This window comes from Pristiophorus japonicus, chromosome 3, assembly GCF_044704955.1.
Source record: "Pristiophorus japonicus isolate sPriJap1 chromosome 3, sPriJap1.hap1, whole genome shotgun sequence".
Classification (NCBI taxonomy): Eukaryota; Metazoa; Chordata; class Chondrichthyes; family Pristiophoridae; genus Pristiophorus; species Pristiophorus japonicus.
This window is the reverse complement of record NC_091979.1, coordinates 320,788,544-320,814,969: the sequence shown is the minus strand read 5'-3', so window position 1 is coordinate 320,814,969 and position 26,426 is coordinate 320,788,544. Positions and strand designations below refer to the sequence as shown.

Below are 26,426 nucleotides of genomic sequence, written 5' to 3'. Positions count from 1 at the left end.
CACTGCCTCCACCTCTGGTGTCACCCAACCCTCTCCAGACTTAACCGCTGCCGGAGATGAAGAAGAGGAAGAGCAGCTGATCCTGGAGCTAGTGGAGGTGGGGGTTGAAGACGGAGGAGGATACGCCAACTTCATGTGGGTCAGTTGGAACATCCTCCACCGCCAACTCTATCATCAAGGGATTCCCCCGTGCCTCCTCTGATTCTGTGGGACCAAGCGGTGCGCAGCAACGCTCCCCCAGCTTTGCAGGGCCTTTGCCGCAGCGACGGAGGTTGGTGCAGAAACGTTCCGTTGCTGCAAGACAGATAGGCGGGTACCAGGACATAGTGCGTCTGTCACAGGTCAGCGCCGACATAGGTCGAGAGCTTCTCAAGGCCATGGCTACGATAGCCGGAAACAGCGCGGCGCCATCAGAACGACAGTCGGAGGATATGTCGCGTCCAATCACCGCGATGGAGCGAACTGCTGACTCCGTCGATGCCATGCGGTAATCGACGGGATCGGGACATGGCGCGGAATCCCTCTGTGGCATAGTAGTCGGGTTGACAGCACTCGAGGGTGGGGAGCTGCCAGCAGCTTCCAGCCCTGAAGTCGTGCCTTCTGGATCACAAGCTTCTCCTGAGGCCCCATTCATTGCGCCTGCAATGTCTGACCCTCAACAACAGCAACAGCACTCGGGGTGCACTGCTGCACGCCGGCTTGGTACCACGGGGAGGTCCAGGTTCAGGGGCAGTGGGAAAGGGAAGGGCGGGAGTAAAAAAAAAAAAGGGGGGGGGGGGGATGAGTCCCAAGAGTGGTGGAATATGCGATCGAGAACAATAAAGGGTGCTTTGTTGTAGTCAGATGTTCATTGTTCATTTAAAATAGTTGAAGTTTGATTTTTTAAAGTTTATTTCAAGTTGTTAAAGTTGTTCAAAGTTATAGTTACAAAGTTTTACAATTGTTGTATATTTTTTTTACATTTTTACATAAATGTTTGAATTGAATTTAAGCACTCTTGTACAGTGTCAAACTTTTGGGGTAACAGTCATCAGGGTCCCAAAACGCAGCTCTCCACATTCAAGCAAAGTGTTCATTTATGAGCTGCTGACCTAACAATTTTTCAGAGACATACGCTCTCTGTGTGCCCTCCACTGTGGTGTTGGGGGGGGGGGGGGGGTGGAGGGTGGTGCTGCCATGGTTTCATCTGGAAGCTCCTCCTCATCATTTTTCTCTTCTTCCTCCTCCATCTCCTGCACTCTCTCCTCAGGTGGTCCCGCAGTCCCCTGTGGCAATTCCTGTCCCCGCACGATTGCTAAATTATGCAACATGCAGCGCACCGCTGTGAACTGAGCAACCTGCTCAGGGTGGTATTACAGCCTGCCTCCCGAGTGGTCCAAGCAATAAAAGCACTGCTTCAGCACTTCCACTGTCTTTTCGATAATATTATGTGCGGCTATATGGCTCTTATTATATCATTGCTCGGCTTGTGTGTGAGGGTTCCGCAGGGGGATCAAGAGCCAGGTGGCGAGGCCGTACCCTTTGTCCCCCAGCATCCGGCATTTGCGGCTCAGACATCAGCAGGTCAGACACAGTGCTCTCACGCAAGATGTGCGCATCATGGATGCTCCCCGGAAAGTAGGCATTCAGTGCCATTATGTGCTGTGTATGGTTACGGACGAACTGCACGTTGAGGGAGTGGGATCCCTTATGGTTTCGGTACACCTCTGCCTCCTGTAATGGTGCTTGCATGGCAATATGGGTTCAGTCAACAGCGCTCTGCACCTTGGGCCAGGCCCTGGGGCATCGTGGGTGACCCCGACCTGTGAGAGAACATCTCCGCAGGTCGGGGCTATAAAAAAAAGCTGGAACATGCCACTGCAGCTTCCAGCGCGAGCCGACACAAATGTGCGACGGCTTCGAGGTGGGCGACTGGGTGATGTCATCAGAACCTAGGTCGTCGTTTGGAGCGTGGGCAGCAGCATCGGCGGGGCCCTGGTACAGCAGAGGAGCGGGAAAGTAGTGGCGGACTTGCGACGAGTGATCGGGGCGGAGGAGTGATGAGGGATCGTGGCTAAGATTTGGTGGGTGATCGTGATGGAGGTGCGGCGAATGTTTGGTGCGGAGGTGCGGCAAATGTTTGTGGTGGAGGAGCGGCGAGAGATTGTGACACAAGTGTGGTGAATGAGGGTACAGGGGCCCAGGGGCAGCAAGGGCCAGCCCACACTGTGTTATGTGTGTGCACTAGGTCCGTGCAGCAGAGCAGGTCTCCAGTCGTCATGGTTAACCCTTGACACTGGATAAAGGCCTAGCTTTATCAAGCTTGTGTGCCGACTGGTGTGCAAGTCACCACACGTTAAAAAATTCCACGCACAGGCATCTACCACCCCCTCAATTGGAGTTCAGGACTGGAACATCGGGTCCTTCATTGAAACATCTGTGAAATCGCGGAAGCAAGTCATCCTCGTTCGAGGGTCCGCCTATGATGATGATGATGCAACTTGGGGAACATAAGAATTAGGAACAGGAGTAGGCCATCTAGCCCCTCGAGCCTGCTCCGCCCAACAAGATCATGGCTGATCTGGCCGTGAACTCAGCTCCACTTACCCGCCCGCTCCCCGTAACCCTTAATTCCCTTATTGGTTAAAAATCTATCTGTGATTTGAATACATTCAATGAGCTAGCCTCAACTGCTTCCTTGGGCAGAGAATTCCACAGATTCACAACCCTCTGGGAGAAGAAATTCCTTCTCAACTAGGTTTTAAATTGGCTCCCCCGTATTTTGAGGCTGTGCCCCCTAGTTCTAGTCTCCCCGACCAGTGGAAACAACCTCTCTGCCTCGATCTTGTCTATCCCTTTCATTATTTTAAATGTTTCTATACGATCACCCCTCATCCTTCTGAACTCCAACGAGTAAAGACCCAGTCTACTCAATCTATCATCATAAGGTAACCCCCTCATCTCCGGAATCAGCCTAGTGAATCGTCTCTGTACCCCCTCCAAAGCTAGTATATCCTTCCTTAAGTAAGATGACCAAAACTGCACGCAGTATTCCAAGTGCAGCCTCACCAATACCCTTTACAGTTGCAGCAGGACCTCCCTGCTTTTGTACTCCATCCCTCTCGCAATGAAGGCCAACATTCCATTCGCCTGCTGCACCTGCAAACTAACTTTTTGGGATTCATGCACAAGGACCCCCAGATCCCTCTGCACCGCAGCATGTTGTAATTTCTCCCCATTCAAATAATATTCCCTTTTACTGTTTTTTTCCCCCCAAGATGGATGACCTCACATTTTCCGACATTGTATTCCATCTGCCAAACCTTAGCCCATTCGCTTAACCTATCTAAATCTCTTTGCAGCCTCTCTCTGTCCTCTACACAACCCGCTTTCCCACTAATCTTTGTGTCATCTGCAAATTTTGTTACACTACACTCTGCCGGCAATGTGTGCAAATCCCAAAGTCCTCTCACTCTGTGCTTCCTTTGTCATTGGGAAGTTTATAAATTCCATCCGGCATGGATACAGTGCTTCGGTTACCTGTCGAATGCAGCGATGAGTAGCGTGCTGAGAAGTATAGCATATGACCCCAGCTGATGCCTGAAAAAAGCCGCAAGCATAAAAGGAAAGTGCCGCAGTCACTTTCATCTCGACAGAGAATGTATTAATGTTGGTGGTACTGGGCTGCAGGTCTGCCTTAATGAGCTGGCAAGTCACATTGATCACCTATTTTTGGAAGCGCAGCCTTCAAATGCACTGTCAATCGGTCAGGTCCAATTATGAGCGCACCTCCTTGAAATTCCTTTGGTGGCGGGGGCGGGGATGGGGGGGATAAGGCCTCCTCTTCCTCATCAGTCTGCAACCTCCTCCAGTACCCTGATAACTCTGCTCAATAGACCTTGTTCCATCTAGATTCTGCATTAGACAGGTAATCAGCAATCCTGAGATAAACTCAAATGATTTTTCAATGAAAAAAAAAATAAAATCAAATGCCTTCTATCTTAATAATGTACTCAGTACCAATAAAAATACCTTTCCCACTGTAAAGTCACCGTTCACCTCAGAAATACTGAGGTGCTGCTTTTGCTGACTGTTCCCGATTTCAAAATGGCGCACCAAGCACTACCGCCCGGTCCCGCCCACTTATGATCGATTAAAACCACCTTTTCCAGGACAGTATGCAGCTCCGGTGGTATGTTGGCAGTATGTTATGAAACTTTCACTTTTTGGGCGGTTTTCGGGCGGTTCTGCATGGCGGACGATGTACGTACTGCTTGGCGATATGTCAATGATGAATCTTCTGCCGAGCAGTATGTCGGCGGTAGTACGCGTTTTTGACCAAACTTGCATTTTTGGGCGGTAAGCGGGCGGTATGTCGATGAATTTCGGGCCCCTGTGATAAAATGCTGTACAAAGCATCATTCAAGACATTTTCTTCAACCTTTTGCAGCTGTGAACTTGAAAGTTCAGTGTCATAAATAATTACAAAATTTACTCAAAAAAATGTGCAATATACTGTTGCACAAAATCTACATTTAGAAGCTGCCTTTGTTTTATTAAAAAAGGTCAAAATAATCACAGATAAAAGATATTTAAGAATAAACTCACTACATGCAGTGCATAAATATTTTCTACACCAAACACATTTGGGTAAGGATACAGGTTAGCAATGTCGTATGGTCCTCTTAGTTCCAAAGGCTACAGACAGAAAAAACATTAATATCCGACTGAATTCTTAAAAAAGTACATTTTTGGCACATAAAACATTTTGTAAACGTCCCAAAACATTGCTACCGTGGGTTTTAATTTTCCCTAACTTTGCAACATTGCTTTATTTACTCTCAGGATTTGGGTCACATTGGCAAGGTCACATTTATTGTCCATCTCTAGTTGCCCTGAAATGATGGTAGTGAACCTCTTTTTAGCATTTGTTCTTAGAAACATAGAAAATAGGTGCAGGAGTAGGCCATTCGGCCCTTCTAGCCTGCACCGCCATTCAATGAGTTCATGGCTGAACATGCAACTTCAGTACCCCATTCCTGCTTTCTCACCATACCCCTTGATCCCCCTAGTAGTAAGGACTATATCTAACTCTCTTTTGAATATATTTAGTGAATTGGCCTCAACAACTCTCTGTGGCAGAGAATTCCACAGGTTTACCACTCCCTGGGTGAAGAAGTTCCTCCTCATCTCGGTCCTAAATGGCTTACCCCTTATCCTTAGACTGTGACCCCTGGTTCTGGACTTCCCCAACATTGGGAACATTCTTCCTGCATCTAACCTGTCTAAACCCGTCAGAATTTTAAACGTTTCTATGAGATCCCCTCTCATTCTTCTGAACTCCAGTGAATACAAGCCCAGTTGATTCAGTCTTTCTTGATAGGTCAGTCCCGCCATCCCGGGAATCAGTCTGGTGAACCTTTGCTGCACTCCCTCAATAGCAAGAATGTCCTTCTTCAAGTTAGGAGACCAAAACTGAACACAGTACTCCAGGTGTGGCCTCACCAAGGCCCTATACAAATGTCGTAACACCTCCCTGCCCCTGCACTCAAATCCCCTCGCTATGAAGGCCAACATGCCATTTGCTTTCTTAACCGCCTGCATGTACCTGCATGCCAGCCTTCAATGACTGATATACTATGACACCCAGGTCTCGTTGCACCTCCCCTTTTCCTAATCTGTCACCATTCAGATAATAGTCTGTCTCTGTTTTTACCAACAAAGTGGATAACCTCACATTTATCCACATTATACGTCATCTGCCATGCATTTGCCCACTCACCTAACCTATCCAAGTCGCTCTGCAGCCTCATAGCATCCTCCTCGCAGCTCATACTGCCACCCAACTTAGTGCCATCCGCAAATTTGGAGATACTACATTTAATCCCCTCGTCTAAATCATTAATGTACAGTGTAAACAGCTGGGGCCCCAGCACAGAACCTTGCGGTACCCCACTAGTCACCGCCTGCCATTCTGAAAAGTACCCATTTACTCCTACTCTTTGCTTCCTGTCTGACAACCAGTTCTCAATCCATGTCAGCACACTACCCCCAATCCCATGTGCTTTAACTTTGCACATTAATCTTTTGTCGAAAGCCTTCTGAAAGTCCAAATATACCACATCAACTAGTTCTCCCTTGTCCACTCTACTGGAAACATCCTCAAAAAATTCTAGAAGATTTGTCAAGCATGATTTCCCTTTCACAAATCCATGTTGACTTGGACCTATCATGTCACCTCTTTCCAAATGCACTGCTATGACATCCTTAATAATTGATTCCATCATCTTACCCACTACCGATGTCAGGCTTACCGGTCTATAATTCTTACAACTGAGTGGTTTGCTAGGTCACTTCGGGTGGAATTACAAGTCAGCCGCACTATAAGAGACTAGAGTTATTTGATAGTCTTCCCATCCCTAATGGGCATTTGTGGTTTTCAGGATAATCGGCTGATTTCATTGTTTTCTGATGTTCGGCCACAGATTACCAGATTTATTGAATTCAATTTCACAACTGGCTATGGGAGGACTTGAGCTCATAACCTGTGGGTTGCTTGTCTAGTACTATAACCAATACAGCACAGTACCCTAATCATTGATACCTTTTCATAATTGAAAAAAGAAGTTATATAGCACATGGCACTGACAAGACTGGAAAAAAAAAAAGAGTAAAAGAGGTGATCAGGAAGTCGACATTAGAGACAGTTTTATAAACCTCCCCCACTGGCAGCATTCAAGTTCCCTCGGTTAATTGACGAAAAATCTTGTGGAAGGGGAGGTACCCCCCGAATTTCTCATTTGCATTCTCGATGGAGATTTTGTAATATTATCCCTTGGGCTATGCCAAGCTTGGGTTTTAAAAGTATGAGATTGTAAACAGAAAGAAATAAGGTAATAAGGTGTTTCAGTCTCGATGTTCTGGGAGTTACAGTTGGAGACTATAATAAGTCTTGATTTCAACAGTAGGAATGCAGGGAGAAGGGGCATGGAGAATGAAAAATTGCAACCGAATATTTAAATAGTAAGTTTAAACTATGATCCAAGTTAAACTCAAATACTACGTTCACTGCTTTTCCAACCAAATTAAACAACTAACTTTATGGTAACTGTTTATTTCACACACACTGTAACCTTACTATACAAACTTATTGATGGACCTATTTGTTATAAGGAGGTGCTCGTATTAGTGAATTACAATCCAGCAACAGCATAATGACGTCGCAAGTGACTGTGGGTTAGAAATTGCAGTGGCTCACCGCCCAGTTTCTGGGCGGTATTGGCCGATAACCAGGCCGACGAGAAATTGCCCAGCTGTTCATAGGTACCGCTGGGGAACGGACCACTGGCGTGCAGCGTCCACAGATCGTCATGGCGTGATATTTGGCTCAGCGGTGACCTATAGGTAAGTATTTTAAAAAACGCCCACGAGAATCAGCGGAGCTGGGCGGTAGGTGAGTAGCTCTGCAAGAAAAAGGTAAGTAATTGTGTTTTTTTTTTAAAACTCATTATTTTAAAATTCTGCTGCGGTGATTTAAGTTAAGGGTCCCGAGAATGTTTTTATGATTTTTTTTAATGTTATGTTTCTTGAAATTTTTTTTTTTTGTGTTTTTCTCCTCCTCGGCCCAAACCGCAGCCTCGGGGTAAATTTTTAGTACATTTATTAATTATTGCCCATTTTCTTTAAGAACCGCCCGATCGACCCAAAGATCCACTTTTTCGCCGAGAATCGGGGTGCACTGGGCGGATTTTTCTCTTTTTTTGGGGGAAGTTTTCGCCGGCGATAATCTTGGGAATCTTAGCGGGCTTTTGGGCAGCAATCGGGTGCTGGTGGGTTGTTAGGAAATTCTAGCCCTGTATCTCAGCAACCTGCAAGTCTCTTATTTAAATTCTTCTGCAATTATCTTTGCTACAGTGCTCTTCTAGCCTACGTACTGAAGTGGTCAGGTGTGCATCAAGTGTGGGAAATTATTAATCTTGTAGCACAAACTGTGCAATAACATTGATTTTAGGAGCATTAGTTTGATTGGCATTGCTCTAATAACTTGTAATGAATACTTTTCTGTTGCAAAATGGTACTGCAAACACAACATGAAACTGCAATTAGCTGATCAAGTACACTGCTCCACTTGAGCTACAAATTACTGTACAAGATATCACAGCTCCAGTGGGAGATAACTTATCACAGAGATAATAGGAGCCAAATTGTAAAGAATCAAATTTATGAATTATTGAAGACACAATATTGGACTACAAAACCATAGATCTTACCCTTTCTGCTGCACTTGAGATAATTATGTTCTAAAGGAATACAAATATAAACATTGTTAAGTTTAAACATAAGACTACAGCATTTCCTACAGCACAACTGTTGCATTTTTAACAACTCAGTCACTAAATAAACAAACAGGAACTTCATATGGTTAGCAATCTAAGGGCAAGATTTGTTTGGAGAGTACAATTCAAAGCACTTTACACTAATTGAATGTTGATGACTATGGCTATCACATTATAGTTTTTTAATAAGTGGTACAATAATCATAATTTTAAAGCAGCCATCATGACGTATTAAGTCTGGTATACTTAAAGGGGAAGGGTGAAACAGAAAAGGTTCGTTGGGTTTCATTGATCACAATGATGATCAAAAGGTTCTATGTACAGTGTGACGGCCGAAATCCAGAAACCTCGGGACCGAGGCTATCCGGAACGTCTTTGCCTGGGCCGAGGTAGATAGGGTCGGGGTGGGTCGAGCGGCCGAGATAAGGGGGGCGCGGGGTCAGGCTGCCAGGGAGGGGGGGGGGGGGGGGGCGGGGGGAGAAAAAAAAAAAGAGTCCAGATCCTGGAGAAATGGTGCGGGAGGGCTTTAGTTTCCTGAGGCATTTGGGACCGCTTCTGGGGGAGGTGGGACCTGTACAAGCCGGACGGGTTGCACCTCAACAGAGCCGGGACTAATATCCTCGGCGGGGGGGGGGGGGGGGGTTGCTAGTGCTGTTGGGGAGGGTTTAAACTAGCTTGGCAGGGGGATGGGAACCTGAGAATAAATTCAGTAGGGAGAGGAGTAAAGCTGAAATTAGAGAGCAAAAATGTAGAAAGTGAGTTTGAAGGACAGAGGAAACAAGCAGGAAAAAAGGGTAAAAAAGCAAATTTAAAAGCTCTTTGTCTAAATGTACGTAGCATTTGTAACACCCGTAGATGAGTTGATGGCACAAATAGATACAAATGGGTATGATCTGATAGCCATTACAGAGACGTGGTTGCAAGGTGACCAGGACTGGGAACTAAATATTCAGGGGTATTTGACAATTTGGAAGGACAGACAGAAAGGAAAAGGGGGTGCGGTAGCTCTGTTAATAAAGGATGGGATCAGTGAGTTAGGGAGAAACGACATTGGCTCAGAGGATCAAGATAAGGAATAGTATGGGGAAAATGTCACTGGTGGGTGTAGTCTATAGGCCCTCTTACAGTAGCTACACTGTTGGACGGAGTAGAAATCAAGAAATAATGGAGTCTTGTAATAAAGGAATGGTAATAATCATGGGTGATTTTAACCTTCATATTGATTGGACAAAGCAAATTGGCCAGGGTAGCTTTGAGGAGGAGTTCATAGAGTGTATCGCGATAGTTTCGTTGAACAGTACATTACGGAACCAACCAGAGAGCAGGCTATCTTAGTACCGTGTAATGAGGCAGGATTAATAAATGATCTTATAGTAGAAGATCCTCTAGGAATGAGTGATCATAATATGGTTGAATTTCAAATTCAGTTGGAGGGTGAGAAAGTTGGTTCTCAAGCCAGGGTCCTTAGCATAAATAAAGGAGACTACAAAGGTATAAGGGCAGAATTGGCTAAAGGGGACTGGGAAAATAGACTATAGAATGAGACGGTTGATGAGCAGTGGCAGACATTTAAGGAGATATTTCATAACTCTCAACAAAAATATATCCCAATGAGAAGGAAAGACTGTAAGAGAAAGGATAACCATCCGTGGCTAACTAAGGAAATAAGGGAGGGTATCAAATTGAAAACAAAGGCATACAATGTGGCCAATGTGGGAAGCCAGAGGATTGGGAAACGTTTAAAAGCCAGCAGAGAACGACTAAAAAAAAGATAAAGAGAGGGAAGATAGATTATGAAAGTAAACTAGCATGAAATATAAAAATAGATAGAAAGAGTTTCTACAGGTACATAAAAAAGGAAAAAAAAAAAAGAGTGGCTAAAGTAAATGTTGGTCCCCTGCAGGATGAGACTGGGGACTTAATAGTGGAAAACAGGGAAATGGCAGAGACGTTGAACAAATAATTTATATCGGTCTTCACGGTAGAAGACTAAAAACATCCCAATAGTGGATAATCAAAGGGCTATAGGGGGAGGGAGGAACTTAATACAATCACTATCACTAATGAAGTAGTACTAGATAAAATAATGGGACTAAAGGCAGACAAGTCCCCTGGACCTGATGCCTTACATTCTAGGCTCTTAAGAGAAGTGGCTGCAGAGATAGTGAATGCACTGGTTGTACCAGAACAGAATTCCCTGGATTCCCAGCGGATTGGAAAACCGCGAATGTAACGGCCCTATTTAAAAAAGGAGGTAGACAAAAAGCAGGAAACTATAGACCAGTTAGCCTAACATCTGTCGTTGGGAAAATGCTAGAATCCATTATTAAGGAAGCAGTAGAGGGACATTTGGAAAAGCATAATTCAATCAAGCTGAGTTAGCATAGTTTTATGAAAGGGAAATCATGTTTGACAAATTTGTTGGAGTTCTTTGAGGATGTAATGAGCAGGGTGGATAAAGGGAAACCAGTGGATGTGGTGTATTTGAATTACCAAAAGGCATTCGATCAGGTGTCACATAAAAGGTTACTGCACAAGATAAAAGCTCACGGGGTTAGGGGTAATATATTAGCATGGATAGAGGATTGGCTAACTAACAGAAAACAAAGAGTCGGGATAAATGGGTAATTTTCCGGTTGGCAAACAGTGACTAGTGGGGTGCCGTAGGGATCAGTGCAGGGTCCTCAACTATTTACAATCTATATTAATGACTTGGATGAAGGGACCGAGTGTAATGCAGCCAAGTTTGCTGATGATACAAAGATGGGTTGGAGAGCAAATTGTAAGGACACAAAAAATCTGCAAAGGGATATAGACAGGCTAAATGAGTGGGCAAAAATTTGGCAGATGGAGTATAATGTGGGAAAATGTGAGATTATCCACTTTGGCAGAAACAACAGAAAAGCAAATTATAGTTTAAATGGAGAAAAATTACAAAGTGCTGCAGTACAGAGGGACCTGCATGAAACACAAAAAGTTAGTATGCAGATACAGGAAGTAATCAGGAAGGCAAATGGAATGTTGGCCTTTATTGCAAGGGGAATAGAGTATAAAAGCAGAGAAGTCCTGCTACAACTGCACAGGGTATTGGTGAAGCCACACCTTGAGTACTGGCCGACAGTTTTGGTCTCCATATTTAAGGAAGGATATACTTGCATTGGAGGCTATTCAGAGAAGGTTCACTCGGTTGATTCCGGAGATGAGGGGGTTGACTTATGAGGATAGGTTGAGTAGGTTGGGCCTGTACAAGTTGGAGTTCAGAAGCATGAGAAGGTGATCTTATTGAAACATATAAGATAATGAGGGGGTTCGACAAGGTGGATGCAGAGGATATTTCCACTCATAGGGGAGACTAAAACTCAGGACAGTCTCAGAATAAAAAGCTGCCCATTAAAAACTGAGACGAGGAGAAATTTCTCTCAGAAGGTTGTAAATCTAGGGAATTCTCTGGCCCAGAGAGCTGTGGAGGTTGGGTCATTGAATATATTTAAAGTGGAGATAGACAGATTTTTGAGCGATAAAGGAGTAAAGGGTTATGGGGAGCGGGCAGAGAAGTAGAGCTGAGTCCATGATCAAATCAGCCATGATCTTATTGAATGGCGGAGCAGGCTCGAGGGGCCAAATGGCCTACTCCTGCTCCTATTTCTGATGTTCTTGAAAAAGTAATAAAACTGCAACATAATTAGAACAAGGCAACAACAGTGGTAAGGTCACAAATGTTACAATTCCAATGCAACACTAAACATAACCAAGTAAAGAAAGGAACAACCCAATAAAAAAGAAAACAAAGGGTGTTGGGGCCCAATTTCAGACAAAAATCTCGCCCACAGCCAGGATTCAATTGTTCCCTCGGGAGCCTTCAGCAGTTGGAATTGCAATGCATGGCATCCAAAGCTGTGCTTCCATTCCCTTCCAGATGCTACAGAACAGATTGAGCTTCCTGTTTTTGCACCATCTGTTCCAAATGATTATGGTCCCTTAAAGCAAGTTCAAAGTGAGTAAATAAACACAGTTCTTTGGAATTCCAGCCCAATGTTATTATTGGTAAAAGATCTTCTCAGACAACTGGGAACAGTTGGTAGTCCCAGATGCTCTCATGTAGAATAATCATTACATTTGGTTTTGTTATTGCTCATGATTCCCTTGACTTCACATCAACAGCTTTTAAAAGGAAGCTAGAGTAAAATTTTGTACTAATTATGGTTCGACAACAATCAGAATATTTCCTTGGCCTCATCCGTAATCTTGATTAAACATTTTGAGAGGTTAAGATATCTCTCGTGCTCACCTTTCCTTTACATATCTGCATCAGGCTGAGTGCATTTGAAATGGTATATCTTCTCATTGTAGAATCTTTAATAGCAGGAGAGTACACTAGCTCAAAGTAAATTCCTCTCTCAATAGCCTAAAATAGAATTAGAAAGTGATCAATAAAATGATGAACAATTCCATCAATATTTTCATTGAAAGAATGGGGCATGAGTTAAGATCAGGCTGGCCTACTCAAATGGATATGGATTTGCAACGCATTCATTTCTCTCCCCCAAGTAGTAAGTATTCATCAATCAATACTAGCATACATTATTTTCCGCTTAGAAATGTTATAAAATTTGTAACAAACCCAACTCTACTAGAAAAGCTAGCCTACTGTTGTGCAATCAGAGGTTTGAGGGCGATAAAATCGAATCAGAGAAATTACAGTTCTGGAGGATGCCCATTGTGCCTGCGCTGGAGCCATCTACTCTATCTCATTTCTCTGCCCCACTGTAACCTTTTCTATTCTTCTGTTCAAATATTTATCCAATTCTTGTCAAATTACATTGGTCTCTCTCACTAGCTACTTGTGGTGAAGTATTTCATGTGGAAAATCTCCAAACTTTCCCATCATTCTCCTAGTAATAATGCTACATCCCCTTCAGTTTCCTAGTAATATTCCTACTTTCCCTTTGGTCTCCGAGTTGTTGTTTCGTCTGACGGGAAAAGCTTATAATGGGATGTCTAGGTTGGCTATCCATTCGCTGGCCTCCTGCGATGCCGAGTGGAGAAATGAGGTGCCTCCTGCAACAGATCTTAGTGGGTAGGGTGATGTGATGTGTTCCATGGTCTGGGACTAATGGACGACCCAAAGTGCGACTGGCCCTCATCTTCCACTTGTGGAGCAGGTGGCCACATCGTCCATGCCCTCGTTGAGCGCTGTCCACTGTCTTTGAGGGAGGTCGAAGCCAGGAACCTCTGCTGTTGGGTCAGTGATGAGATGTTGGTTCTTTGTGTTGCGTGCGTCCCACAATTCCGCCCATCTGGATAGTCGATACCAGCTGCGTAAATATTGGCTGCTATTTCCCAGAATGGCTGGCGTGATTTTAAGCATTTTTGTAGTGGGTTTTTCAAATCTTTGTGAATGGGAAGATCGATGTTGTTCATGATTTTTTTCATCTTTTGGAGCACGGTGGCGTCGTGGCAAATGGCAGGCGAGGCAATGCGGGACAGCACCGGGAGCCATTCAGTTGGCACAGGTGAGAGGGATTATTTCCTTTAGGATGGTTTTAAGGAAAAATAAAAGAATATATTGCAGTTGTGTCGACTGTGGCTCAGTGGGTAGCACACTTGCCTCTAAGTCAGAAGGTTGTGGGTTCAAGTCCCACTCCAGGGACTTATGCACATAAATCTCGGCTGACACTCCAGTGCAGTGCTGAGGGAGTGCTGCACAGTCAGAGGTGCTGTCTTTCGGATGAGACGTCACACCGAGGCCCAGTCTTGCTCGATCAGGTGGACGTAAAAGTCCCATGGCACTATTTCGAAGAAGAGCAGGGCAGTTATCCCCGGTGAATATTTATCCCTCAATCAACATAACAAAAACAGATTATCGGGTCATCATCACATTGCTGTTTGTGGGAGCTTGCTGTGCGCAAATTGGCTGCTGCATTTCCCCACTTTACAGCAGTAACTACACTTAAAAAAAAAAGTATTTCATTGGTTGTAAAGCGCTTTGAGACAACCGATGGTTGTGAAAGACGCTATATAAATGCAAATCTTTCTTTTTTCCAAATACTTAAAAATCAAGATTAGTTATCAACAATTAAAGTGCACTGCTTCTTATGAATTGCAACATAGCTAATTATTGGCAGATGTAGATTTATTGAATTAGAGGGTTATTATGCAGCAGAGAAGTTATTTATTTTTATGTCTGTAGCAATAGCACCCTCTAAAGGAAATCTTTCATTGTGTTTCCATCTGCAAAATCTGTGCATTAGGAGCACTTTTTTAGGTTGATGCCCAAAGAACTTAAGCGGGCACATAAATAAACCAGGGTTCAGCACTTCAGCTCTCCCAGAAGGGTTATATGCAAAACAATTGTGGGGTGCATCATCAGGGCGACTGTTATGACTCTGCCTTGACTTGTGTCCTTTGAGTGTGGCTTCCTTGTTGGGATTGAGGAATTAACCCTATGGCTTCAAGTCTTTCAATAAAGCCATGGTGTAATAGAGTTATTTATACGCACAAGAAATGCAGTTGTTTAAAAGGATACTGTGCAGTAAAATGCAGGTCATCAGAAAGTCAAAACAGATGAACCGTTATAACCATTGCTGCCCGACCTGCACATACATTAAGGGCAAGTGCACTGCACTGATTGGGCCATGCGCAGGGATCACATGGGTTGCAGGGCTGATATTAAATCCAATCAATTTAAAAAGAGCTGCAGTTGCACTTTTAGATGTCAGACACACCATTGGCAGGATACAATTTTGGAGTTGAAGAAATTACGTAGCATACATCGAGACTGAGGCAGTATAGAAGTCCAGGGAAAGTAAAACAGTCTCCATTTAAAGTCAGCGCCCTAGAGATTAGGCTGATGTAGCTACAACAAAAGGTTGCCATTTTTGTACCGTAGCAGTCCCCTCAAAAGTCTCCTTCCAGGATGTCTCAAGAAGCGATGGCAGAGCAGATGAACGTAATTTCTCACATGTGACAGAGATGAAGAAAAAGTTACCCTAGAGGAAGTTTGCCAAGTTAGGTGCACCCTGCATGTAGCTGCTTCAAGTGTGACAGCATGACATGCCTGGAACACAGGTTTTCACCGTAACCAGCTGTACCTTAACTTTGGATGCATGATAGCAGTTTTGAAGTGATGATGAAAAAAAAAGACCCAAGGAAAGGAAATGGTTGATGATATCAGCCCAGTGCTTGTTGACAAGTGGTAGTTGAGTAGTGAGGATCCAGATTTGGAAGGAATTTATTTAATGGAGCTCAAAGGAAATTAAGTTGGAAAGGATTGGTAGAGGAGATGGGGAGAAACTACAACATGAGACAAGATGAGCGCAGACGGGGAAGGCTGGATTAGTGGAGGTGGAGACAGCTGACTGGATAGCATCCATTTTGGAGATGAAGTAGTTCATGATTTCATCACATTAGATATCAGGTGTGATGGAGTTTGTGATAGAGTAGCGAAATTTGGAAAGATTCTTGCCCTCCAGGATGATCCTCGATAGTCGGAGGTACTTGCAACAAAAAAAAGGAGGGGAAATAACTTTTGAAGGGGTCAAACCAGTTGTGGAATTGGTCAATCAGAACAGTCAGGAGGCACATATGTTCAAGCCTGCGATTCTCTGATTTCAGATGTTGAAGATGACTGCTGTACCACAGATTATGGTGGTAGATTATGTAGGGTGAGTGCAGCTCCAACAACACTCAAAAAGCTGGACACCATCCAGGACAAGGCAGCCCACTTGATTGGCACCCCATCCACGACCTTAAACATTCAGTGTGGACCATCTACAAGATGCACTGCAGCAACACCAAGGCTTCTTCAACAAACCCACAACCTCTAACACCTAGAAGGGCACAGGCAGCAGGCCCATGGGAACACCATCCCCTCCAAGTCACACACCATCCTGACTTGGAAATATATCGCTGTTCCTTCATTATCGGCGTGTCAAAATCCTGGAACTCCCTACCCAACAGCACTGTGGGAGTACTTTCACAAGATTGCGGCGGTTCGAGAGGGCTGCTCACCGCCACCTTCACAAGGGCAATAAATGCTGGCTCTGCCAACGACGTCCACATCCCAGGAAAGAATAAAAAATATGCAGTCATGGTTCATGCCACAGCCATAGTGGTTAGGGAATGTGACATAAGGTGGCTTCAGTGAGGAGGAAGGAGTGGCTGTAAGTGACCCAGATTTCAGTCAAGTCCATGCCATTGGTAAATTCAGCTAGAATGAGGTCATGGATGAAAGACCTAGTTCAAGAGAGTGGACTGTTACAGGGCAATTATAGAACAATCAGTTAGTTGGAGACCTACCATGGGAATTAATAGGGGACAAGGACAGTAGAAAGGGAGACAAGGAAGATGCTGGAGAAATTGACTCCTAGTTGAGTTTGTGGGTGAGATGTGCACAGCGAGGGGAGCATTGCAGGTGCATGGCTGCTGCAAGAGAACTGGTGGCAGATGCTGCAGTGGATGTGGTAAGAGGACAACGACCCTAGACTGGAGCAAAAAGCTGTAGACCCAGCCAATGGAGACTCAAATTTGGGACAACAGCAGCATAGGGGGACAATCGGAGAATTTCACTGAAGGGGTAAAGGATTATGATTTGGGAGAGGAGAGTGGGAAGGGGCGAGTTCACAGCAAATAGAAAGTGAGAGGGAGGACACAGTGGAACTGAGACAATGATTAGAGGTAGAAGAGCTCTGGTACAGAATGGCAGCTGATGAGTGCACAAGGATGGACATGGAATAGTAACATATACATAATTCTAAATATACTTCAAATAGAAACTGGATTGTTGAGAATCTGGAGCTGCCGGACATATGGGCCAAATTGTGAGAGTAATTTAATATGAAAAGGCAGTGCAGAATCTATGAGTTTGGTAAAAATCTGCAAGCTGGAAAATCAGTGGCGGATAAACTTCAGTATGGATAAGTACAAAGTATTCACATTAGAAGAAAATTGAGGATGAAAGTACTCCACAAACGGTGTTGAAATAGCTACGGGTGATGTTGCTGAGAGAAACGGGCATTAGTAGCCTCAGCATTTAACATGTCTAGTCACTGTGGAGCAGTAATCAACAAAGTAAATTGAATGTTGAATTACACTGCTAGAACAGTAGAGGACAAGTCAGAGAAAATCATGTTGAAACTATATAGTGTTTTGGTCAGACCACACCTCGAGTACTGTGTCCTGCTGTAGTCACGGAGAACCGAAGGACACATTCACATTCAAGGTGTGGCAGGGAGGAACCACAATGCTATTCCTTTAGTTATGAGGAAAGACTGGAGAGTCTTAGGCTTTTCAGCCTTGAAACCACGTGACTAGGAGAACAATTTGAGATAGTAAATGGTACGTACACATGATAGAAAAGGTAAATCCGGAACACTACTTCAAATTAAACCATTACAAAAGATCAAAGGACATATTCAGACCGGCAAAATGCCAATTTAAGATTGACGACAGAAAATGTTTCCCCACAGAAGAGAAAGGGTGGAATTGCAGACAAAACACTTGAAATCATCAGCAGTTCCAGTGATGAGGGAATTTCCCCCTTAATTGGATGAAGTAAATTTGCTCGCCATCTTGTGTTGGGTGGTCTGTGTTGGTTCCTCTGTCCTGCACCCCACATATTTCTATCTCAAATTTTGTTTGGTACCTGCTCAGTAGCTCAGTTATGATCAGGTACTCAATGAGCAGAAAGCTGCTGGTGAAATCCTGTATTCTATTTAACTGTGACATTTCATGAGAGAATCAACTTGCTGTACCACCGAATGAAATTGCAACTTAAACTGGAAAAGAAACACTTAACACCCAACACATCTTGGACAATTCAATCAGTTTTTCATTAAAACCTTATAAATAAATTGTAAAAGTTTCTAAAGGTTGTTAAAAAGTCAAAGAGGTAGATCAATAATTGTGAATTTTTATCAAAGGAACCCCCTGCCACCGGTCTGTTTCTACCTCGGCTCGGAGGGAGCCCTGCACCGGTCCGTTTCTACCTCGGTCCGGAGGGACCCCTGCACCGGTCCGTTTCTACCTTGGCTCGGAGGGACCTCTGCACCGGTCCGTTTCTACCTCGGTCCGGAGGGAGCCCTGCACCGGTCCGTTTCTACCTCGGCTCGGAGGGACCCCTGCACCGGTCCGTTTCTACCTCGGCTCGGAGGGAGCCCTGCACCGGTCCGTTTCTACCTCGGCTCGGAGGGACCCCTGCACCGATCCGTTTCTACCTCGGCTCGGAGGGACCCCTGCACCGGTCTGTTTCTACCTCGGCCCGGAGGGAGCCCTGCACCGGTCCGTTTCTACCTCGGCCCGGAGGGACCCCTGCACCGTAAACTTTTTAATCGACTTTTAATTCTTCTTTTAAATTTTTTTTTTAAATCAATCTTAACTTTTAAACAATTGGGGATACTTTTATAACCTATTATTGATCTACATCTTAGACTTTTTAACAACTCTCAGAAACATTTTAAACAAATTGGGAATTTTCATCAACTTTTAACTTTTAAAATAACTTTGGAAGTCACCTTCCTAATGCCTGCCCCCTAACCTAGCCTCGGGCCATCTACCATCAATGGTGCTATTCGGCGGTGAGCTTGCGGCCAACACTTTGCCGTAGGCAATTAGGCTTATAGAGCTGTGCCTGGTCTCCAGTTGTCTTGGACCCGCTTGCCACTGGACCAAGACCTTGCTCAGCTAAGCCCGTTTGGTTGCCGGTGTGCAGCGGCCACCCCAGGATAAAGGAACTCACACACAGGCATCTTCCACTTCGTCAGTATGAAGTTCGGGACCTGGAACGTCAGGACCCTCGTGGACAATTCCAACAGCAACAGGCCGGAACGCCGAACCGCCATAGTTGCTCGGGAACTCAGACGTTTTGACATTGACATCGCCGCCCTAAGTGAGACCCGGCGGGCAGGGGAAGGCCAGTTGAAGGAACATGGTGGAGGTTACACCTTCCTCTGGAAAGGGAAACCAGAGGCAGAACGCCGCCTTCATGGAGCCGACTTTGCCGTCAAGAATGAGCTGGTCGACCATTTCAAAGACTCCCCTGTGGGGTTAACGAACGCCTCATGACACTCTGTCTTACCCTATCCCAGAATCAATACGCCCCTACACTCGATGCAACGGATGAGACTAAAGAGGGTTTTTTATTCCACCCTTGAGACATCCCTGTCCCGCGTCCCCACGGGTGACAAATTGATCCTCCTGGGTGACTTTAATGCCAGGGTCGGCAAAGACACAGCCCTCTGGGGAGGCGTGATTGGCAGAGAGGGGGTAGGGAAAGCCATCTCCAGTGGTACCCTACTCCTGACAAAATGTCTATAACATGAACTCATCACCAACACCCTGTTCCGCCAGAAGGACAAATACAATGCATCGTGGCAGAACCCTCGCTCCAAACACTGGCACCTGCTTGACTATGTCATCGTCCGAGCCAGGGATCGCAAGGATGTGCGCATCACCCACGCCATGACAGGAACTGACGACTGCTGGACGGACCACCGCTTAATCCGATCCATCATCAACATTAACAATGCCCCAAAGCAGAAGGGAAAGCAGAACCAGTTCCTCAAAAAAGTTAATGCCGATGCACTTAGAGACCCCGCCTCACAGAAAATCTGGTGTGCCTTGATGACCCTGAGATGCTGAATGCCCACAGTGCTTGGTCTGCCCTCCAGGCCTCTATAACCAGTGCCTGTGAAGAGACACTTGGTCACTCAACCAGAAAGCATCAGGATTGGTTTGATGAAAATGATCAGGAGATCGAAGAATTAATAGATCGCAAGCGCAAAGCAACAACCCAACTCGGGAGCTGGAAAACAACATTATAGACGGCTCAAGGCCAACACAAAACCCGGGACCTAAAGAACAGGTGGTGGATGGAGAAAGCACAGGAGATACAACAACTGGCCGACAGGCACGATATGCGAGGATTCTTCACTGCAGTCAAGGCCACCTCTGGTACAAACTCCCAAGGCCCCACCCGATTCCTGGCCAAGAACGGGGAAAACACTCATCAAGGACACTGAGGCTGTCAGGGCTCGATGGAAGGAGCACTTTGAAGATCTCCTCTATCGAGACTCTGCCTTTGACTCGAGTGTTCTCGATTTCATCCCGCAGCATGCGACCCGCCACCAACTCAGTGAAACTCCAACGTTGCACGAGGTCGGCAAAACCATAAAACAGCTCAAGAATAACAATGTTACGGGTGCGGATGGAATCCCTGCTGAGGCGCTAAAATATGGTGGAGAGGCGCTGTTGGCGCGGATACATGATCTCATCTCTCTCATCTGGAAGGAGGAGAGCATGCCGGGAGATCTGAGAGATGCAGTAATTGTGACCATTTTTAAAAAAGGGGACAAGTCCGACTGCCTATCAGCCACTGGGAAAGTAGTCGCTAGAGTTCTTCTCAATCGTCTTCTCCCTGTGGCCGAGGAGCTCCTCCCGGAGTCACAGTGCGGATTTCGTCCCCTACGGGGCACAACGGACATGATATTTGCAGCGCGACAGCTGCAGGAAAAATGCAGGGAGCAGCACCAGCCCTTATACATGGCCTTTTTCGATCTTACAAAGGCCTTTGACACTGTCAACCATGAGGGTCTATGGAGCGTCCTCCTCTGTTTCGGATGCCCCAAAAGTTTGTCAACATCTTCCGCCTGCTCCACGACGACATGCAGGCCGTGATCCTTTTCAACGGATCCATTAGAGACCCAATTCACGTCCGGACTGGGGTCAAACAGGGCTGTGTCATCGCTCCAACCCTCTTCTCAATCTTCCTCGCCGCCATGCTCCACCTCACAATCAACAAGCTCCCCGCTGGAGTGGAACTAAACTGCAGAACCAGTGGGAAGCTGTTTAATCAACGCCGCCTCCAGGCCAGGTCCAAGATCACCCCAATCTCTGTCATTGAGCTGCAGTATGCGGACAATGCCTGTGTCTGCGCACATTCAGAGGCTGAACTCCAGGATACAGTCAATGTATCCACTGAGGCATATGAAAGCATGGGCCTTATGCTTAACATCGGTAAGGCAAAGGTCCTCCACCAGCCTGTCACCACCGCACAGCACTGCCCTCCAATCATCAAGATTCACGGTGCGGCCCTCGACAACGTGGACCACTTCCCACATCTCGGGAGCCTCTAATCAACAAAGGCAGACATTGATGCGGAGATTCAACATCGCCTCCAGTGCACCAGTGCAGCCTTCGGCCCTCTGAGGAAGAGAGTGTTTGAAGTCCAGGCCCTCAAATCTGCCACCAAGCTCATGGTCTAGAGGGTTGTAGTAATACCCGCCCTCTTGTATGGATCTGAGGCATGGATGATGTATAGAAGGCACCTCAAGTCGCTGGAGATATATCACCAACGATGTCTCCGCAAGATCCTGCCAATCCCCTGGGAGGACAGGCGGACCAACATCAGTGTCCTCGACCAAGCTAACATCCCCAGTATTGTAGCACTGACCACACTTGATCAGCTTCGCTGGGTAGGCCACATAGTCCGCATGCCAGATACGAGATTCCCTAAGCAAATGCTTTATGCGAAGCTCCTTCATGGTAAACGAGCCAAAGGTAGGCAGCGGAAACATTATAAGTTCACTCTGAAAGCCTCCCTGGTAAAGTGCGACATCACCACTGACACCTGGGAGACCCTGGCCGAAGACCACCTGAGGTGGAGAAAGTGCATCCAGGAGGGCGTTGAACTCTTCGAGTCTCAACGCAAAGAGCGTGAAGAGGCAGCGGCAGGAGCGCGCGGCAAACCAGCCCCACCGACCCCTTCCCTCGACGAATGTCTGTCCCACCTGTAACAGGGTCTGTGGCTCTCGTATCGGACTGTTCAGCCATCAAAGAACTCACTTTGGGAGTGGAAGCAAGTCTTCCTCAATTCCGAGGGACTGCCTATGATGATGATGATAAATAAATTAGGAAGTAAATAACTCAGCCATTGACACAAACCATTTATTGCTGTAATGAGTTTCCAATAGTGCTGTACTTTCTTTGTACGAGTAAAGAAAAATGTGTGTCATTTAAATCTGAGCTGATATGGGTTAATACTATCTATTTAGAATGAATTTGATCTAACGTCCTAAAGAAAAATTTGCAGTCCAAACATATGGAAAGTTTAAAATAAAATGGTAATCCTATGAAAGGCTAGGCAGAGTTTGAGAAATGTTATTAAAAGCATCAATATGGAATTTGTGATTAATTTTCTGTAATTTGAGACATTATGCCTCAATAAAGAGCACATGTAAGAAATATATATCTGGGGCAGTATATAGGACCTTACTCAGGCTATGGTTTCCTTTCCACCCACGCCCCCAGATGATTTGGTGCATTTTTTTTTAAATGGTTATCTTGAAGTTCAAAAAGATAAGTCTCAGATAAGATCATAATTATATTCTAGTCTCAATCAAACTAATGCAATGTTATGGGTTAATTCTTCAGCTTCATCTAGGTACTTATTTCAAATTTTCCCCATCCTATATGTATATCTGCTCCTGTTCCAATTCCTTTAATTATTATTTTTTAGTTCTATCTTTCACTTGGCTTAACAAGATCTGCGTTGTACTTGGCCGAATACTTCCCACGGAGTATCAGGTTTTTACTTCCATTATGTAAAATGCTTTGCGTCCTGTTCTTTGCTGCTCCTTAACAATGCAAAAGACACATGGCTCCGTATTGGTGTTAGCACATTTCTTATGCAAAACAGGTCATTTTGTCCAATGTAATAGATTAAAAATAAAGAATATTCCTCCTTTGCTGTACAAGCGGTACTTACTCCATTGACAGAAGGACGTCTGAAGTGGTACGGTTGTTTTTCTATCACATTAATGCAAATTAAGTCGATATCTAAAGTCATACAAGCTACCTGTTAAGAAATAAATTGATATGTCACAAAGGTTTGTTTAAAAACAAGAGGTCAAACAACTTGATTAACGAGCATTGCCCCAGTTCTGCCACATTTAGAAAAGAAATTTCAGCTCTGTAATGGTAATGAACAGATCAGCTTTTCAAAAAAAATATTATTCCATCTCTGGAGAAAAAGAACAAAATTGTCAAGCTTTTGCAGTAATTCGTTCCTTATGTTGCTATTGCTCTTACTTCTGTTCTCTATGTTTCTCACACACTTTTTATTGTGATATCTATTTATCGATTATCAAGTCTCTCTCACTCTTTGGTATGCCTCCCAGTTTCTCTGCATGGCCGTCACGTATTTGTTTAATGATGAACTTAATTTCTGTTGATATCTTTAAAGTCAAGGGTATAAAGCAAGGTGATTGCAAAGATGAACTGTGTTGGAGATGATTTAATGGGAAAAGACGAGGTACGGTTGTCTGGGAGCTGCTGGAACATGCATAGATTGGGCTAACCAAACTGGTAACAATACGGTGGAGGAGGATTTCCTGGAGTGTATTAGGGATGGTTTTCTAGACCAATATGTCGAGGAACCAACGAGAGAGCTGGCCATCCTAGACTGGGTGTTGTGTAATGAGAAAGGACTAATTAGCAATCTTGTTGTGCGAGGCCCCTTGGGGAAGCGTGACCATAATATGGTAGAATTCTTTATTAAGATGGAGAGTAACACAGTTAATTCAGAGACTAGAGTCCTGAACTTAAGGAAAGGAAACTTCGACGGTATGAGACATGAATTGGCTAGGATAGACGGCAAATGCTGCTTAAAGGGTTGATGGTGGATAGGTAATGGCAGACATTTAAAGATCACATGGATGAACTTCAACAATTGTACATCTCTGTCTGAAGTAAAAATAAAAATGGGGAAAGTGGCTCAACCATGGCTAATAAGAGAAATTAAGGATAGTGTTAAATCCAAGGAAGAGGCATATAAATTGGCCAGAAAAAGCAGCAAACCTGAGGACTGGAAGAAATTTAGAATTCAGCAGAGGAGGACAAAGGGTTTAATTAGGAGGGGGAAACTAGAGTATGAGAGGAAGCTTGCAGGGAACATAAAAACTGACTGCAAAAGCTTCTATAGATATGTGAAGAGAAAAAGGTTAGTGAAGACAAAGGTAGGTCCCTTGCAGTCAGAATCAGGTGAATTTATAATGGGGAACAAAGAAATGGCAGACCAGTTGAACAAATACTTTGGTACTGTCTTAACGAAGGGAGACACAAATAACCTTCCGGAAATACTAGGGGTCCGAGGGTCTAGCGGGAAGGAGGAACTGAAGGGAATCCTTATTAGTCGGGGAATTGTGTTAGGGAAATTGATGGGATTGAAAGCCGATAAATCCCCAGGGCCTGATAAGTGCTCTGGGATGCAGCCTAAGGAAGTGGCCCTGGAAATAGTGGATGCATTGGTGATCATTTTCCAACATTCTACTGACTCTGGATCAGTTTCTGTGGACTGGAAGGTAGCTAATGTAACAGCACTTTTTAAAAAAGTGAAGGAGAGAGAAAGCGGGTAATTATAGACCGGTTAGCCTGACATCGGTGGTGGGGAAAATGTTGGAATCAATTATTAAAGATGAAATAGCAGAGCATTTGGAAAGCAGTGACAGGATCGGTCCAAGTCAGCATGGATTTATGAAAGGGAAATCATGCTTGACAAATCTTCTAGAATTTTTTGAGGATGTAACTAGGAGAGTGGACAAGGGGGAGCCAGTGGATGTGGTGTATTTGGATTTTCAAAAGGCTTTTGACAAGGTCCCACACAAGGGATTAGTGTGCAAAATTAAAGCACATGGTATTGGGGGTAATGTACTGACGTGGATAGAGAACTGGTTGGCAGACAGAAAGCAGAGAGTCGAAATAAATGGGTCCTTTTCAGAATGGCAGGCAGTGACTAGTGGGGTGCCGCAAGGCTCAGTGCTGGGACCCCAGCTATTTACAATATACATTAATAATTTAGTTGAAGGAATTGAATTTAATATCTCCAAGTTTGCAGACAACACTAAGCTGGGTGGCGGTGTGGGCTGAGAGGAGGATGCTAAGAGGCTGCAGGGTGACTTGGACAGGTTAGGTGAGTGGGCAAATGCATGGCAGATGCAGTATAATGTGGATAAATGTGAGGTTATCCACTTTGGGGGCAAAAACACAAAGGCAAAATATTATCTGAATGGTGACAGATTAGGAAAAGGGGAGATGCAACGAGACCTGGGTGTCATGGTACATCAGTCATTGAAAGTTGGCAAGCAGGTACAGCAGGCAGTGAAGGCGGCAAATGGCATGTTGGACTTCATAGCTAGAGGATTTGAGTATAGGAGCAGGGAGGTCTTATTGCAGTTGTACAGGGCCTTGGTGAGGCCACACCTGGAATATTGTGTTCAGCTTTGGTCTCCTAATCTGAGGAAGGACGTTCTTGCCATTGAGGGAGTGCAGCCAAGATTCACCAGACTGATTCCCGGGATGGCAGGACTGACATATGAGGAGAGACTGGATCGACTGGTCTTGTATTCACTGGAGTTTAGAAGAATGAGAGGGAATCTCATAGAAACATATAAAATTCTGATGGGACGGGACAGGTTAGATGCAGGAATAATGTTCCCGATGTTGGGGAAGTCCAGAACCAGGGGACACAGTCTTAGAATAAGGGGTAGGCCATTTAGGACTGAGATGAGAAGAAACTTCTTCACTCAGAGTTGTTAACCTGTGGAATTCTCTACCACAGAAAGTTGTTGAGGCCAGTTCATTAGATATATTCAAAAGGGAGTTACATGTGGCACTTACGGCTAAACGGATCAAGGGTTTTGGAGAGAAAGCAGGAAAGGGGTACTGAGGTTGAATGATCAGCCATGATCTTATTGAATGGTGGTGCAGGCTCAAAGGGCCGAATGGCCTACTCCTATACCTATTTTCTATGTTTCATACGAGAGAGCGAGCGCGAGAGAGACAGAAGAAAAGTAAGCAGAGATTGGGGGACTCATGGTGGAAGGGGAGGTGGTGCTTTGTATATGGGAGGCAATAGTTGAGGGGGCCAGGGCCTGGAATTACTCAAAGCAGATGCATATGGGAGATTTGGAACCTGGGGCTTTGGACCACTTTGAAGTACAACACAGGGCCTGGGTACAATCAATCAATCCAGTTAGGGAGGAGATAAGTGGTAGGACCAAGTGGTGGTGGTGGGGAAGTGGCTGAGTCATTGATCCCGGATGCACATTGCTGGCAAAT

At 45.0% G+C, this 26,426-nt stretch overlaps 1 protein-coding gene across 1 annotated transcript in view; it reads right to left on the bottom strand.

Moving 5' to 3' along the window:
• Positions 1-26,426, bottom strand: part of rpp30 (ribonuclease P/MRP 30 subunit) — a 48,699-nt gene that overhangs the window by 6,725 nt on the left and 15,548 nt on the right. The window contains exons 6-9 of the mRNA XM_070876933.1: positions 23,077-23,166; positions 12,604-12,720; positions 8,250-8,279; positions 4,640-4,677 (exon numbers count right to left, since the gene is read on the bottom strand). Coding sequence (XP_070733034.1) covers positions 4,640-4,677; positions 8,250-8,279; positions 12,604-12,720; positions 23,077-23,166 — 275 coding nt within the window. The remainder of the gene's footprint in view (positions 1-4,639; positions 4,678-8,249; positions 8,280-12,603; positions 12,721-23,076; positions 23,167-26,426) is intronic.